Genomic DNA, 16,381 nt, shown 5'->3' with positions numbered 1-16,381 from the left:
GGTTTTCATTTTCCCAATTTACTAGTATAATCTAGTGCCTTTTCATGCCTATTGGCCATTCAGATTTCTTCCTTTGTGAAGTGTTCAGGCATGTGCTTTGCCAACTGCTATTGGGTGATTTGGGGAGTTTTTTTTCTTATTAACATAAAAGAGAAATCTGTTCTGGATACCAATCATTTAGCTGTTATTTGGCCATTGCAAATATATTTTTCTTTGTCCATTGTCAAGTTCATCATCACATATTTTTTTTTCCTTTAGGAAGGGCATACAAGGTCATTCCAAATGGGTGAAGGGCATTTTTTTCTTCTTTAACCCAATGCAAGATGCCATACTTAGTCTCTGCAATTAGCTGAACAATTTTCTGCAGATTTGAGCAAAACTTCCCTACAAAGGCCTTCAAGGTTCTTCCCCAAATCTGAAGAGTAAACCCCTCTTAGCATTTTGGGAGTTAGATGGAGACAAACTGCTACAGCTAGGTGAGCAAAACAAGAGAAATAGATTCTCCATTAATATACCAGTAGCTGAACAGAACCCACCCTTCTCAAAATGGCCTCAAAGTAATTTGAAAGGAGTTTCTGTAAGTGAACTTATCACTTAGTGATCACTGTTTAGGCATCTCAGATTGAAAATTTTAACTTTGACTCCATGGAGTCCTTCTACTTTTCCCCCATCTTACTAAGAGCAGGTTTCAATTATGTAATTATGGTTAAAGAGGCCTGAATAGTTTTTACTCTTATGCCTTCACCCTGATTGGATAATGGTTTGCAATGACTGGTTGAGAGCTGTGGAAACACAAATATAGGCCAAAAGCTTGGCTATCTATGTAAATATTTACAAATATGCTCAACTATAATCTCTGTGAGGTGAGGGCCCATGTTTACCATATTCACAATGGTTACAGCCTCAGTGTTCAACTGGGATGCTAATCCTAGTTCGTGGGCATGTGCAGAACATTCCCAGTTCACAGCTCTTTGTTGAATCCTAAATCTGTTTTAGGCACTCTGTATTCTATGAGCTTGGTGTAATCTGAGTGACCACTTCAGACAAAGTCCCCGCCCTCATGAAGGGTCCATTGTAGTGGCAGGAGAGAGGAGTGACACTAAAGAGAAGTGAAATGGGATAGAGTTGTGGAGTGGTGGGGTAGGGGCAGGAGAGTCTCTGTTACAGAGACTGTGGTCTGCGAAGCCTCTCTAGGAGGGGTCCCAGTGAATTCAACAACATTTACTAGACAGAGAAAGAAGCAGTCACAGAGGTAGATTAAGATATAGCAAGCCACAGAGTCAGGGCTCCAGAACAGTTACTTCCAATTCAAAAAGTAAGCTCAGACTATGCATTTTCATTTGGGGCAGTTTATATGAGTTTTTTTTTTTTTTTTTTTTGGTGGAGGGGGTAGTGAAACATTGATTTTAAAATAGAAGGGACTAATAATGCACTTTAAAATATGCTCTTTTCTTTGGGGGGGAATAGTTTATACCCAGAGAGAACAACTGGCTTCTACAGATTGGTGGTGGGCTAACGGTCTAAGCATTTTGTGTATTTCTGACCAGTCTGTCTCCTACAGCTCACTCCACCAGGGTCCATCTTTAAGCCCTGCTGAGTGTTCTCATTCTGCAAGCAACTACAAACTACAGCTCGTGGGAGGATTTAACAAAAAATGATTGGAAACCAAATTTAAAGTGCAGCACAGAGTTTATGGGCAGAAACTGCAGATTGCACAAACGAAACATTCCCGTGATGAAGATTTTCTAGATACTGATTTAATGCAGACTTCCTCCTTGTTCCCTTTATTTTGAAAAAATGGTTTCAAGTTCTTAAGAGTATCTAGTAGGTGTTGAGTGTTTCTTGCGGCCTCCCCACAATGACTGTCTAAAGAGAAAAAAATCAAGCTATTCTGGGTTTTGTTTTCTTAGCCAAATGCTTCAATCAAGACTGTTTAAGAAGTGCCTTTTGTTGGGTTTCATTGTTTTGTTTCTTTTGCTTTAGTCAGTACAGGCACCTTCAAATTTCCTCCTGTAACCATCCCCCCCCCCCCCCCCCAGGTCATCATCCGACCTGGCTGGTGGGCCGGTCTGCGGATCTCGCAGCAGGGGGGGTTTTTGCTCGGGCTCTAACTTCGACACAGCATTTGCGGCTTCTTTGAGGAACCAATTTTCAAGTTAAAGAACAGATGAGAGTGTTCGCTCATCTTTCGAGAAATATTTAGGCGCTTCGTCCGTTTGTCACTGCCCTCTGGGTGCTCAGTAGTAAGCACAGAACGCGGCGCCGGTTCTTCCATCCTGGTGTTCGCCTGGTCCTCGCCCGCCGGTTTCTGTCCCCGGTGCGCGTCCCGAGCGCGCCCCGCAGAGCCCCGGCCGCACAGCCATTGTTCTCTCCCGCTTAAAGACGGCTCGCGAGGGCCCCTTAGGGCTGTCTCCCTCGCTCGCTCCCCTCTGTTCCCTCGAGAGACCCGGCGGCGGCCGGCGAGAGGCGGGTGTCGGGTCGGAGCCAGGCCCTGCGGCGGCCGGCGGGCCCGCGGGGGTCAGCGCCCTCGAAGCCCCCGAGCCGCGCGGCCGCCCAGCCGGAGCATCCCGCCGCGGGCAGCGGGCAGCGGGCAGCGGGCAGCGGGCAGCGGGCGGCGGGCGGCGGGCGGCGGGCTCCGCCGGGACCCGGCCCCTTGGGTGCGGCCGCCGCGACCGAGCGCGCTGCGGGGCCGACGCAGGCCAAGCGGGGCTGCGGCGAGAGCAGCCCAGCCCGGGGCGGAGGAGGGACGAGGGGCCGGGAGCCGGGGGGATTTCCTTCCGCGCTTCCCCCTCCAACGGGAGCGGAAAATGTGATTTGCTGTGCATTCCAGGCGCGGTTCCCTGGGGTGACCTCTCCCAGCCGGCCCGGGCGGGGGAGCAGACAAAGAGGCGAGGCGAGGCGGGCGCAGGGGGCACCCCGCGGGAGGCAGGAGGGGTGCGGGGGCGGGGGCAGTACCGGGAAAGGGGGCGGATAGCGGGTCCGGCCGCGGCGGCGGCGCCTGGCCAATGGAGAGGCGCGGCCCCGGGCGCCCAGCTCGGCCGCCGGCATTTAAACCCGAGACGGCGCGATGCCCGGCACTCGGTGCGCCCTCCGCGGACCCGGCCCCCTCTCCGTCCGGCTGACCCCGCGCCTCGCCGGGGCGGCTCCGGCCGCGGTCGCATCAGGCCCCAGGGATCCGCCGGACTGACAGGTGAGTGCCGAGGCGCCCGTCCGAGGGAGGAAGAGCAGAGAGGGATGGGGGGGGGGGGCGCAGGGGTCCCCAGGTCCCAGCCAGACTCCCACGTCCCGCTCGGGGCAGACGCGCGGTAGCGCTCCAGGCCCCTCCAGGCGCAGGGACGGCGGCCCCGCTTCCTGGGGTGATGGTGCAGGAGAACCGAGGGGCCTTCCCGCCGTCGTGGCTGCCGTGAGCTCTCCCCGCGCCGTCCGCAAGGGAAGCCTGGGGAGGAGGATGCCAGGAACGGGAGCCCCGGCCCCGCATCCCTTTCCCGCTCCCGGGGGCCTTGCTAACGCGCCGGGAGCCGAGGGGTCGCGAGCGGGAGCGCGGGGAGCAGCCGGGACCTGCGACCCCCCGACCCCGGCGCCAGCCGCGCTGAGCGGGTGCCGGAGTCTGGAGCGGGGCGCCGGGGCTCGCGACGCGGGCGGGCTCCCGTCGGCGTCCGAGCCGTGATCCTGCGCTGCGCCGGAGGACCCCGAGTCGGCCGCGGGCCCACCGGCCGGTCCGCAAGGGGAGACGGAGCCTCGGGCGCCAACGGGGCCGCGGCGGCGGGGCGCGGCGGGAGCCCGAGCGGCGGGTGACGGGTGGGCCCCGGAGTCGGGCGAGCCCGCGGGGCGCCCCGCGCCCGCCCCCGCGCCCGCCCCCGCTCCGCGCCCTCCCCCGCTCCGCGCCCTCCCGGCCCCCGCCCCGCGCCCGCCCCGCGCCCTCCCGGCCCCCGCCCCGCGCCCGCCCCGCGCCCTCCCGGCCCCCGCCCCGCGCCCTCCCGGCCGGTGCGCACCCGCGGGCGCTCGGTGCGCTCTTCCAGGCGTCGGTCGCCGCACACGCGCCTCGGCCGCGCCGCGGGGCTCCGGGGCCCTCTCCCCGGGGGCTCCTTAACTTGCGTCCCAGCGCGCCCCTCGCCCGCGCGGCCCGCGCTGCTCCGCTCGGTGCTGCTGACGCCGTCGCAGGGCCGGGCCGGGCCGGGCGGAGGGGCTGTCACCTGGGCGGCCGAGCCGTCCGTACACTTCGGGGCTGGGAAAAGGAACGCGCCACGGCTCTGGCTTGGCCTTGCCCTCGGATCCCGGCCCCCCCCGGGGGCACCCCTGCCCGGAGCTCCCCGCAGTGGGCCCTGGGGACAGCCCCCTCCCCGGGGGGACGTGGCGGGGCACACAGGAGGTGCCAGTCGTTCCCGCGCCCAGAGCTGGCCCGGATGGGTCCCCGGGCCGATCCCGCTGCGCCTCCTCCTGCGGCGACTCTGAATCCCAGCCTCTTACACAGAGAGGCAGCCTCAACCTTAGGGGCTAAAATCTCTCCTTAAATGACACAAGGGTCGAGGGGCGACCACTGGTAGGTAATTGGATCTCCTGTTGGAAAAAGCAGATTTGAGCGCCGTGCGCGTGTGTTTATGTTCCCCTTTGAGAACTGGTGCCAGGACGCGGGATGATTAAAACGATCTATTGTGTTGAGTGGGTCACGGGGATTTAAGCGGTCCCGGGGCCCCCAGAGTGGTGGCTTCCTTTAGGCTGTACACACAACTTAAATAAATAGCAGAGAAGAGGTTGAGATATCCCCCAGCCCAGGGTGAAGAGTCTTCTTTCACCCCAAAGTGTCCCAGTCCCCAAACCTTGCTTTCCTTTTTTCTTTTCTTTCCTTTGCTCTTCTCTTCTTTCTTTTTTCTCTTTTTTGGAAGGGCGGGGGGGGGGGGGGGGGCGGGGCTGGGATCTTTAAGAGAAGGACATTGCAAAGCAACAAGGGAAAGATATTAAAACTACAGCCTCATCTCCTCCCTGGCACACCCAAATCAACAACAGTAGGTGATTTGATTGCTATCAATGGATAAATTGAAGTCTCCAATTGAAGTATTAACTAATTATTGAGGGGTTCTTTAGAACCGGGGTTGCTCTGTATGTGTTTAACCCTCAGGTCATTGGAATTAAAGTCTTTTATAAACTTTGTAATGTTACAGATTTCCTATTTTCTTTTTAAAAGTCCATTTTGACTGAGATGTTTTTGGTAACCCACAATCTATAGGAAATCCTAGTTTGCTAACAGTTTTTATGTGAATGATTACACAAAGAACAGTAGAAACCTACTACGTCCCCACATCTTTAAATAAGAGCTGCCTGCCTTCTTAACATTAAATATTACAAGTGAGGGGTCACCTGGGTGGCTCAGTGGTTGAGCGTCTGCCTTCAGCTCAGGGCAAGATCCTGGGTCCTTGGATTGAGTCCCGCATCTGGTTCCCCCCCCCCCCCCCCCCCCCCCCCCCCCCCCCCGCATGGAGCCTGCTTCTCCCTCTGCCTGTGTCTCTGCCTCTCTCTGTGTGTCTCTCATGAACAAATAAATAAAATCTTAAAAAAATATATTACAAGTCAAAAAAGGCCAAGAAATTGTATGCCATGGACCCTTTCTGAAGAAATACTCATCAACAGCAAAGCTGTGGAGCATGTCCTAGGATAGAGAGTTAAGGACTAATGGGAAAACCTAATGCTTTTATGTAAAGAAAAGTTGGGGGACAGACAGCGAGGTAACTGTAGCATCCAACTGAAAGGCTCTGATCAGGCGAGTGTTACCAGCCCATGTCTTACATCTGCAAGGAATTTTCTTTAGTTTTAACATATGCTCCTAGAAATGCAAAGTACAACAGTAATTCCTGGAACGACAGGAGTTTTTTCTCTTCACATGTGAACATGAAGATACAAACTAGATAATTATTTGACTTACAATATTCTTCAAATTGTATTGCATTAGAAACAAGTTCATGTGTCCCTCTGTAAGTACTGTGCCAAGTATCCACTGAACAGTGGGTAAAGACACTGTTTGGGGACTACGTAGAACTGGTCTCAAACCCTGACTCTCCAGCTGCGAAGCTGTCTGACCTCGGGCAGATTCCTCACTTTTCTTACTCTCGATTCCCTGATTGATAAGAGGAGGACAATATTATTGTTATATCGTGAAAAAGAAATTATAAAATACGGTCTGAATGTAGCACAATGCCATGCATGCTAAGGATTCAAAAATAAAGATCACTCTTAGTATTAGTGGTGGCATTGGGAGAAGGCAGTAACATTATATGGCACCAGATATATATTACAAGGTGGTTCTGAAATTAAATCCCAAATTCCACACACCTAGGGACTAGCACGCATCTTGCATTACAATCCGGAACCTACAGATTGACTCCCAGTGGTGCCACTTGGTGAATATTTACTACTTTCTAACTTGTTTCCTGTGACCTAAAAAATTGTGTGCATTCACTTCAACAAAACAAATTTCCTGAGAGCATATTGCTCCTGAGATACTTAATTACCTGGTGGTCCCTGTATGTGAGGTGGGCAGCCAGCCTGATTTAGCTTGAATGGTCTTCTGAATAGGGAGGTTGTAACTAGGGTCTTGTGACTCATACAGGATGATACTTTATCCTTTACTAGTTTGCCAGCAAGTCATTCTTCTTATCTTCTTGATTCAGCTTGTCTGGAAAAAAAAATGGAGCCAGTATATTCTTATGAAATTCTCCTTAACTTCTAAAGGCTATCTTTTAAAAATCAAAGATCAAATTAAAAATAACCTTTCCCTTCTCAAAGATTTAGTCCCAAGAAAAAGGAAGAGATTATTCTGAAATCTGGCTTGAGTTTAAAGCATTTGCTGTCACTTTCATTATCTTCTTCTACTGGGAAAATAATTTGATGTCATGCCTGTTAAACATCTTTCTAAAACTTAATTCTTTCAGGACAAGTCGATCAGAGATGTTCAGGCATAGGCCTCTGGCTCGCTGACCATTGTCAATTCACCGTAATTCCCACTCAGCACTCCATTTAACTGATTATGAGCAGGTTGGTTAGCTAAAATGAAAAATACAGCAAGAAGAGGGCCAAGAGGAGTTGGCCTAAACTTTCCCAAGATGTTGAGGATATTGGACACAGGTCACCCAGAGCATTTTTATTTCTGATTCCTTAGAGTTAGATGATTGTGCTCTTTTGGGCCTTGTGAAGATTGGAATAATCACCATGATCTCTATAGAACAGAGGTGGCTGATGTGGCTTAGCCGGAGTACACACGTTTTCTCTTGATCACTAAGGAAAACCCGAAGGAAAGCATCCAGTAGAGAAGAACTGCTTGAGAATATCTGTGTACTCTGGGACAAGTGGATTGGAGGGGAGGACAGTCATCAAGGGAAAAAAGGTAGGAGTGAGTGGATTTTGCTGATGGAAAACATTGCAGAGAAAGCTCACCACAAAAATACGATCACGTTTCTTGGAGAAGCACACCTGCATTATGGTGAAGTTGAGGCAGGGTTTGAAAAGAAGATGCTGTTTGCAGTGAGTACATAGGGAGGTCTTTGTGGGTGTCTTGATGCACTCTGGTCCCACAAAATGCAGCTCAAGTTTAATGCTGTGATTGGGTCATTTTATGAATGCAAATCACCAAAAATGTTGACAGCTCTTGCACGTGGGAATAATTCATAGGAACCCAAGGCTTGATTAGCATTTGGATTGGTTTTTTTATAACGAGGCATTCTGGGAGGTGTTGATAAGGAAAAGAACTGTCCTCCAGCAATTTACATCTTTGTGATTTCCTCCGTGCTTATGACATTTACAAAGTGCAAATTATTTTTCAAGAGCAAAAGCAGTCCCTTTTCCCTCCCTGAGTAATCCCCACCAGTCTGTGGTGTGTGTGGGTGGAGGTTGGGTGATTGACCGCAGTGACTTGACACAGCCCTGGTTCTAGTGCCAGTCCAGTTCCAAACCTTCTAACTTACTCACATGGAATATGCAGAGTCCTTCTGAGACTGCTGTCCTTTAACTAAGGTCTGTGTTGAGATTCCTGACATTGGTTTCTACTTTTCTCCAAATAACTAGTTGCAAGGTTTAAAAATTTGAAAGCCTCACAATAAACACTAAAGATGTTATAAAAACCTACTTTGAAAAAGTAGGTTTTTTTAAAAAAAAAAAGAAAAACCATTTTATAATATTTTCCCCACCTAATAAATCTTACTTTGCAAAAAGTGTGCTTTTCTTTTTTTTTTTAAATGTACTTTTCTTAAAAAAAAAAAAAAAAGAAAAAGAAAAAAAGAAAATAGCCTGTTGTTCTAGACCCCTTTGGCTTATGGCATTCACTTGCTCCCATAGGAACAAGAAGTCTGTCCAAATTAAAACTGAAAACCACAGTTGACTAATTTTGAATGTACTACATGCTTTATTGTTGGTTTCTGCCAAAGTAATTTCAGTGGCTTCAATTAGAAAATAAAGCCTGCAGCATTCTGCATGGGACCAGGTAAAAAGTAGTGGATATCTTAAGTGTTCCTAAAAAAAAAAAAAAAGAAAGAAAGAAAGAAAAAAAAGAAAGACCAGTATCAAGGTGCTCCCTAGGTTAGGAGTTTGCTGTACTGCAAGTCAGCAATCACGAAGATTGAATTAGGCTCAGCTGTTTACTGGCACACATGAGGGATTTTAAAATGAAAACGGATTTTAAAATCAACGTTAAAATCCCTAACAAGTGTTTGTTTAATAAAAGAGTACCTACTCTGTGCCAGGCACTGAGATTAAGGTGATGAATAAGTCCTCCTGACTCTCAGACTAGGTATCTGTTTGATGATGGATGTGAAAATGCCAGGAAGGAAAAGTTGAGCATAAAAGAGTCCTGTGTTGGTCTGGAGAAAGGAAATTGCATTTTTTGGACAGATGTTTGTGGGAGGGGATGGCTTTATGACGCGAACTGTCATATGCAGACAGTGTACATTCCCAGTCAGTTTCAGATTGGCCTCTGTGATGTTGGGCTCTGAGGGTCTTGCTCTGGGAGGGCTGCATTGTCCCTGGGGCCATTTTTAGGAGGGATGAGGGAAGACTGTGGGTGTAGGCCTAGGGTTGTCTCATGTGCTCCTCTTTGAAATGGGCAGAGACTGGATTTTAGTTTAGATCTTGGTCCCCAGTTGAATAAATAGCAGAAGCTTGTAAAAGCTTCTCAAAGTCGAATACATTTGCCTAAGAGACTGAACTGTCATGGCTCAAGTTATCCTGGTCTCTGGAGAAAATCAGCACTGTTTTATAACTGGACTTTTCTCATGAGCGATTTTTTAAAAAGACAAAACAAGGAAATTAATTTTTTTTGTTGTTGAGGCAAAAAGGGCTCTGTTTAAAGAACAGGGATGTTGTAACATAAACTGACAGAAGCCAGGGAGTCCATAGTCAAAAGCACGGGAGCTAAATGTCACATTATCAGTTCCAAACTTAAACTTGCCCAAAAGGCAAGTTTAGGCTAATGTCGGAGGAATGGTGCCATTTAAGGGTATTTTAAAATTAATCTTTAATTATCTTCATTTGACATTATCCTTAGGGTTGCATGGTCTTTACTTACAGGGACTGCTGCTTAGAGAATGTAGATGCTACACTGCCTTGGTCTCTGAAAGGTAACTGCTTTAGCTAATCATGCCAACGTGTACGCTTCCTCGGGGGATCGTGGTAAGGTCACTATTAAATTGCACTTCGTGGTTATTCTATGTAATGCTGGTGTACAGAGGAGAGCAGGGGAATGGGTGCTCCCAGCTGTGCCCTTATGTTGGGAACCATGGTGGGCACGGGGGGCAAAGGGGGTGGGCTCAGAGCTCACCGGGCCTCAGGGTACAGCTGGGGAGTAGCAAGGGGAGTGGAAGCCTCAAGATTCAGGTCACATTTGGTATGATGGCCTGAGAGGGAGGCTGTGAATTTGAAGCTGCTCTCTTGGAAAAGAAAATCCTTCCACATCCGAATAACTGTCTCTGTGTTCCAAGGCTGCAAGCGCTGCAGGCCTGGCTACTCAAAGCCTGTTAGAAAAGCAGACCTACTGAATCAGAATCTGCATTTTAACAATACCCCCAGGTGATGGCCTGCTCTTTGAGGTTTGGGAGAGTTTCACTAGCAAGGTGCTTGCACTAGCCTTTTAAAAAATATCCTGGTGCTTCTCCTCTTTGTCCTCTATGTGCTGTACCTTCGCTCATCGCTCTGCCTGTAGACTAGGTCTCCTTTCTCTGATTTACAGTCCTCACTCCCATTTTTTTTTTTCTCTCCCCATCTTTGCTTTCCTGTTTGTTTGGTCACTTTTCCCTCCACCTCCCCCAGTTATCTGGGGGATTTTTTTTGCCGTTGTTCATTGCCTTTCTGATCCATGTCTAACTCCAGGCCTGTCCACAATAATTCACTATAATTCATTTACTCAATGTGTCCATAGCATTTATTAATATAAATATTTGCACATACATGTTTTCTTATGCCACTTTCTACCTTCTAGATTTTACCCATGCGCATGTGCACCCACACACATGAATGACATATGTCACCATTTAAAAGTAGAAAAATGTACCTCATGATATAATGGATGATATAATAAATATCTGTGTGATCTTTGTGGTAAGGGAATTTGTTCTGTCCGCCGTGCTGCTGCACATTTGGTCAGTTCTCAGACTGCTCCTGTTTGTACATCAGATTTGATGTGAGCAACCTGTCCGGGGAGATAAAGCATGTGTACCTGTGCTTCCAAGAAGCCATTTATTGAGACGTGAAGTGATTTTCTCCAGGTCAGGTAGCAGGTTGTCGCCCTAGGACTTGGAGTCCGTCTGGGACTTGCAGTCCATCTGGGCTCTGCATCCAGTGTTGTTTCTGCTGAGTGCTCCTCCTGGGTCAGCTGCTTCCCAGTCCCCTCCTGGGGTTCCCTTGCAGCAAACAAACTTCCCCTAAGCATCCAACCAACCGAACAAGGCACAACCCAGGAAGCGCTCAGGCTTGCTGGGGAGAAAAAAAGAAAAAAGAAAAAGAGTGGAAGCCTTTTGTGGCTGATGAAGCCTGGACAGGAAAGCTGCTTGTCTTGCTGTAAAACAAAATAGAAAACTGGTTTCCCCAGGGAGGCGCAAAGGTAATTTAGCATAAAACAAGACCAAATGCAATGAAGTGACCATGCTATAGAGCCAGGCGTGATGGGTGTCAGCAGCCAGGAAGGAATTCCAGGGGGTGAACATGCTGTGGAGAGACAGGCCCCCGTTGAGCTCTTGCCTTATTCACTGGTGACCCTGGGCCAGCTACGTCATTGTGGCTTGATGGCTTGGCAGATGACAAGACTAATAATACCTGATCTCTCAAGATCTGGTGAGGAGGAAATGAAATATTTTCCAGGAAGTGTTTACCATGTGCCTGAGAAGGCGTTAGCTACTCTTACTGTTCTCACTGACTTGTCCATCCTTGTCCTCTCTGTGCTTCCCTCCACTAGCATGAGCCGCACGGCCTACACCGTGGGAGCCCTGCTTCTCCTCCTGGGGACCCTGCTGCCCACTGCCGAAGGGAAAAAGAAGGGGTCCCAAGGTGCCATCCCCCCGCCAGACAAGGCCCAGCACAATGACTCGGAGCAGACTCAGTCTCCCCAGCAGCCGGGCTCCAGGAACCGGGGACGCGGCCAGGGGCGCGGCACGGCTATGCCTGGCGAGGAGGTGCTGGAGTCCAGCCAGGAGGCCCTGCATGTGACCGAGCGCAAGTACCTGAAGCGAGACTGGTGCAAAACCCAGCCGCTCAAGCAGACCATCCACGAGGAAGGCTGCAACAGCCGCACCATCATCAACCGCTTCTGCTATGGCCAGTGCAACTCCTTCTACATCCCCAGGCACATCCGGAAGGAGGAAGGCTCCTTTCAGTCCTGCTCCTTCTGCAAGCCCAAGAAATTCACCACCATGATGGTCACGCTCAACTGCCCTGAGCTGCAGCCGCCCACCAAGAAGAAGAGGGTCACACGCGTCAAGCAGTGTCGATGCATATCCATCGATCTGGATTAAGCCGGGCACAGCCAGCCTGTCCTAGGGATGCAGCCCCGGGTGGCCTGAGCCAGACCTAAGCGACCTGATCCCTACTCGGCTTAAACCTACAGGCAAGAAGAACAACCAGCTGCCGTGTGACCGGAGCCTGCTAGTGCATAGTTTGTGTGCATGCGTGTGCGTGGTGTTTGGGGGTTTGCAGACGCTGTGGAGGGCACTTCCTATCATGTAGACACATCCGCTTCCCTGGGACGGCAGGGAAAGCCGGGGGTGGGGGGTGGGGGGAGGAGTGGGGCCGGCGGACGGGCACCGGGGCTCCCCTGGGACCAGAGGCCCCCCCCCAAACAAATGCTGGTGGAAGAGGCTACTCTGGGGCGAGGGACCTGTCTTCAGCCGCATGACACTGGAGAAGGTCTTCGTTCCTCTCTGCCGCCCTCCCTTCCCCAGCCCACCCCTTAGGATCTCGGCGACTCTTCCAATTCCCTACCTGCCAGGGACACTAACTCCGCTCAGGGGACCATAGATGGTCACCCTTTCTGGCTTTGGGAAGGTCCTCCCACCCGGGGAGGCCGGCGCGGGGGAGGACGAGCCGTGGGAGGCGCAGTCTTGCGGGCCGCCCCAAAGCACAGCACAGCGGGGCTTCCCCACGGCTTCCTGGTTTCCTCGATGTTTATTGGAAACCAAGCAAATGGACGAGAGATGGAGGCGCCCAACAGTCATCACCCGGCTGTCCCCGTGATCTGCTGAACTTGGCTGCCCCCAAGAGCAAACTTCGAACATAAATATTGACCACTCCTATTTCCGGAACCAAGTGAGTGAGCTAGACCAAGGAGACCCCCCAGCTCCACACCTCCCGGGGGACATAGATGAAGCTCAGAGCCCCCTGTGCCCGCTGGGGAGGAAGGAAGCGAGCACCTCATAAGGGGTCCTGGTCTCTTTCCTCTTGCCTGGATGTGATCACCGCTTTGCCAGTTATTTCCGTGTGATGCTTCTGAGAGCCACAAACCTGTCCTACAGAGACTGTGGCTCTGCCCAGTGCACCTGGCAGGGAAGAATCCGGCTAAGGTGGGAGCGCCTGGAGCCTGCTCCATGTGAGCTACCAATGTATCCTGGGCCTTTTTGTTTTAGCCACTGGTAGGAGATAGAGCTGGAGAGCCAAGGAGAATAAAGAAATAAAGGAAACTGCCTCTGATGAAGGAGTAGTTTAATGCCTGGGAAGAGTTGAAAGGGATGCATCCTCCCCTTCTTCCTTTGCCTCCTCAGGGTCTAATGGGAAACCCTAGTTAAGAAATCAGAGCATTTGGAAAAGAACCAGCCAAACAAGCATTTTTGTGCATTCGCTGTCTCTCTACTGGCAGTGGGATTCACGTTGCCAGTCAGAACCTACCGGTGGACCCCCTCCTCTAATTAAACTCCAGCTCCTGGCAACCCCTGCTTAGGATTTATCTAGAGCAGGGTCAGTGGACTTTATTGCATTTTGGATTTGGCTAATCTGTTCTCTTTAAGCTTGAGGTTTTCTGTGTGAACCCATTCCCACACCTAAAACACTTTTTTGTTTTGTTTCGTTTTGTTTTTTGCCTTGTGCCTTCTCATCCTCACTAGGCAAGTTGTGTGATATGGGAAACACTCACCATTGACTAGCATTTTAGTTGCCCATCAAGGCTCCAGCCTTGCACTATAGAGGCTATTTGTATCTCATTTTTATTCTTTTGGTGCGGCGCTCTCCCGTCTAATGACCAAGCCAGAACCATGCTTTGAGGCAGAAGTTACCTTGGACGCCCAAACTACTGGGTCAAATTTTGAAACTTCTAAACTCACTACTGATGATTCCACCCTAGGCAAACTTGTCCAAACACATGGTCTGTGTATTTCGTATACACTGTATGCCCCTGCCCTAAATTTTTCTATCATCCACATCCTTCAACAATAAAATGCAGAATGGATTTAATTAAGCACACAAATACTAAGCCAGAATTTTGAGGGTGGGGAAGAGGAAAAGAAAGGGGAAGGAGCTGAATATGTAAAGCCACACTAGAGAGGAAAAATGACATTTAGAACCAGAGACACTGAATTTCTCTTGTTGTTTTAACTCTGCCACAAGCATGCAGTTTTGTTAAAAAGAGATGACTTAAGTTGGCAGCAGTAATCTTCTTTTAGTAGCTCATACCACAGTCTTGCATGTAAGTTGGATTTGGCTTAAGTAAAGAGAATTTCCTCAAAATTAACTTCGCTGGGTTAATCAGCAGCATAACTACCCTGGAAAAGTACCCAGCGCTAGCCAGAGAGGGAAACGTCTGCTTTTCTTACTGTGCCTGTATTAAGACTAGCGAAGTGTGGTGTGTCTTACAGCATTTATTGAAAGTGCCACATCTATTACATATTGTATTGGAGTCTTCGATGAAGAAATATGTTTTTTTCATTACTACAGTAGAAATTTTTAATGGAAAGATATCGGTGATCTCAATCTTTCCTATTAAAATGATGCCAAACACCAAATATGAATTTTATGATGTACACTTTGTGCTTGGCATTAAAAGAGAAAAACACACATCCTACAAGTCTGTAACTTGGTTTTTTTTTTTGTTGTTGTTGTTAAAAATGTACATGAAAAATCTGGAGGAAAAGATAATTTCCACTGTGTGGAATGTGAATAGTTAAACAAAAAGTTATGGTTATTTAATGTAATTATTAATTCAAATCCTTTGGTCACTGTGATTTTGAGCATTTTTTTCTCCTTTATTTGACTTCCTCTGAGTTGAGCAAAGAAGAAACTGGCACAGTATATGTTGTTGGATGCTTTTTATCAGGTCAGAGGGAAACAATAAGATCTTGACACATCTGAACATGTGTTAGGGAGTCAGGACCTGAACTTTTTTTTCTTTTAATTGAATGTTCCTTAAAGGTTAACATTTCCGAAGCAATATTAAGAAAGATTTTAAATGTTATTTTGGAAGACTTTTGATGTGTGTATACAAATAGCAGAAAATAATGAATAGTTCACAAGTCCTTTTAAGGAGAAAATCTAAAATGAAAAGTGTATGTACAGAACCTATATAAATGACCAGTTAATGCTTAAGCGTGGAAGTAGTCCTATTGATTTGTCATTCTCAAGATATTTAATATCAACTGCGTTATGTATTATGTGTGCTTTAATCACGTAAAAACAACAGAGGATTATATAGACTATGATTGAGTTACTTTGCTATGTATGAGGATGAGGGGGATTTAATAGCCTCATAAAAGTTGATTTGGTTTAAAGCAAAGTTTTATGAATCTGTAACTAGAATTTGATTTTAATCCCAATTATGTTCCATATAACCTTTTCCAAAGAGCAACCTTTCCCAAAGAGCAACCAATAAATTGAAACTCTTCTCTGTGCCCATGTGTGTGTTTAACTGGTAGTGTTCACAGGGTAGGGTGGAACAGGATTCACTTGTCATGGGAAGGGAGCTAGAAAAGAGATAAATAGATTTCTTGTATCACAAAGGGAATTTATTTCTTCCAACTAGAACTTTAGGATTTCAGTAGGACACCTCAGGCAATTAGAGGTGAGGGAAAGTCACTGTGTAATGGAAAGTACCAGCCTCTAACCCAGAGCTAGAAAAAAAGAGCTGGAAAGGGTTTTGTGAACCTTTCACGCATGGAAGAGTTGTCATGCAGAAATGATGATACCTCTATTTAGAAGTGTTCAAGGGAAAAATGGAAGAAAGATTTGGGGCTCACTAGAAGGGAGATAATAATGAGAGTGATTCATCAACACAATGAGCTGGCTTTGAGATGGTGAACTCTGTGCTTAGAAGCATGAAAACACATGCTAGAACTCATTACATAGGGGTGTGAGGTAAAGCAAGTTACTGTCTTGGTTTTGCAGTTGAACTAGCAGATTTCTGAGGTCTCTTCCTACTTGGACGAACAATACAGGATTTCTGCTAGGTATCTGTGCTCTGACAATGGTGATGAAAATACCAGCAATTATGTCTGGAGTGCTTAGGCCAGACTCTGTGCTAAAGATTTTATTTGAATTGTTTCCAACAATCTTCGTATATTGTACGTATACCATTATTATCGCTGCTAGGGGTAGTGAACTCATATGGTTTCACTGCAACACTTATGCACTTAAGCACTATGCAAAATTGTGATATTTTCAACTTATATCAGTTACTCTTTTAAGGACAGAACACAATACTCTAAAGATAGATCCAACTCTTGATTATTCACATTTAATGACTGGTTACCCTGGGGTTGTAGTTGGCATCACCAGGTGCCGTAGCTCTAAAGCATTTAAAGCCTCTTTGCCACCTCTCTTTTTGTTATGGCTTCCTTGGACTTGGAGGGGAAATATGACAGCACGTTCCAAGGAGACAGTGTCCTCAGAGAAGCCATACCTGCATCTAGGAGGCAACGTCTGAACAGGGTAG

At 48.4% G+C, this 16,381-nt stretch overlaps 1 protein-coding gene across 3 annotated transcripts; it reads left to right on the top strand.

Moving 5' to 3' along the window:
- Positions 1-3,035: 3,035 nt before the first annotated feature.
- On the top strand, positions 3,036-15,341 carry GREM1 (gremlin 1, DAN family BMP antagonist). Of its 3 annotated transcripts, XM_077880484.1 has the most exons (3): positions 3,052-3,190; positions 9,550-9,599; positions 11,429-15,341. In XM_077880484.1, the coding sequence occupies exon 3, from the start codon at positions 11,430-11,432 to the stop codon at positions 11,982-11,984; it is 555 nt and encodes a 184-aa protein (XP_077736610.1). In that variant the 5' UTR covers positions 3,052-3,190; positions 9,550-9,599; position 11,429; the 3' UTR covers positions 11,985-15,341. The 3 variants fall into 3 exon arrangements, with proteins under 3 accessions (XP_077736608.1, XP_077736610.1, XP_077736611.1); XM_077880482.1 differs by lacking the exon at positions 9,550-9,599 and having other exon boundaries at positions 3,036-3,190; XM_077880485.1 differs by lacking the exons at positions 3,052-3,190; positions 9,550-9,599 and adding an exon at positions 9,629-9,651.
- Positions 15,342-16,381: the final 1,040 nt, after the last annotated feature.

The sequence above is a fragment of the Canis aureus genome, chromosome 32 (assembly GCF_053574225.1).
Source record: "Canis aureus isolate CA01 chromosome 32, VMU_Caureus_v.1.0, whole genome shotgun sequence".
NCBI lineage: Eukaryota > Metazoa > Chordata > Mammalia > Carnivora > Canidae > Canis > Canis aureus.
Note: the sequence above shows the minus strand (reverse complement) of the source record. Positions and strands in the feature narration are given on the sequence as shown.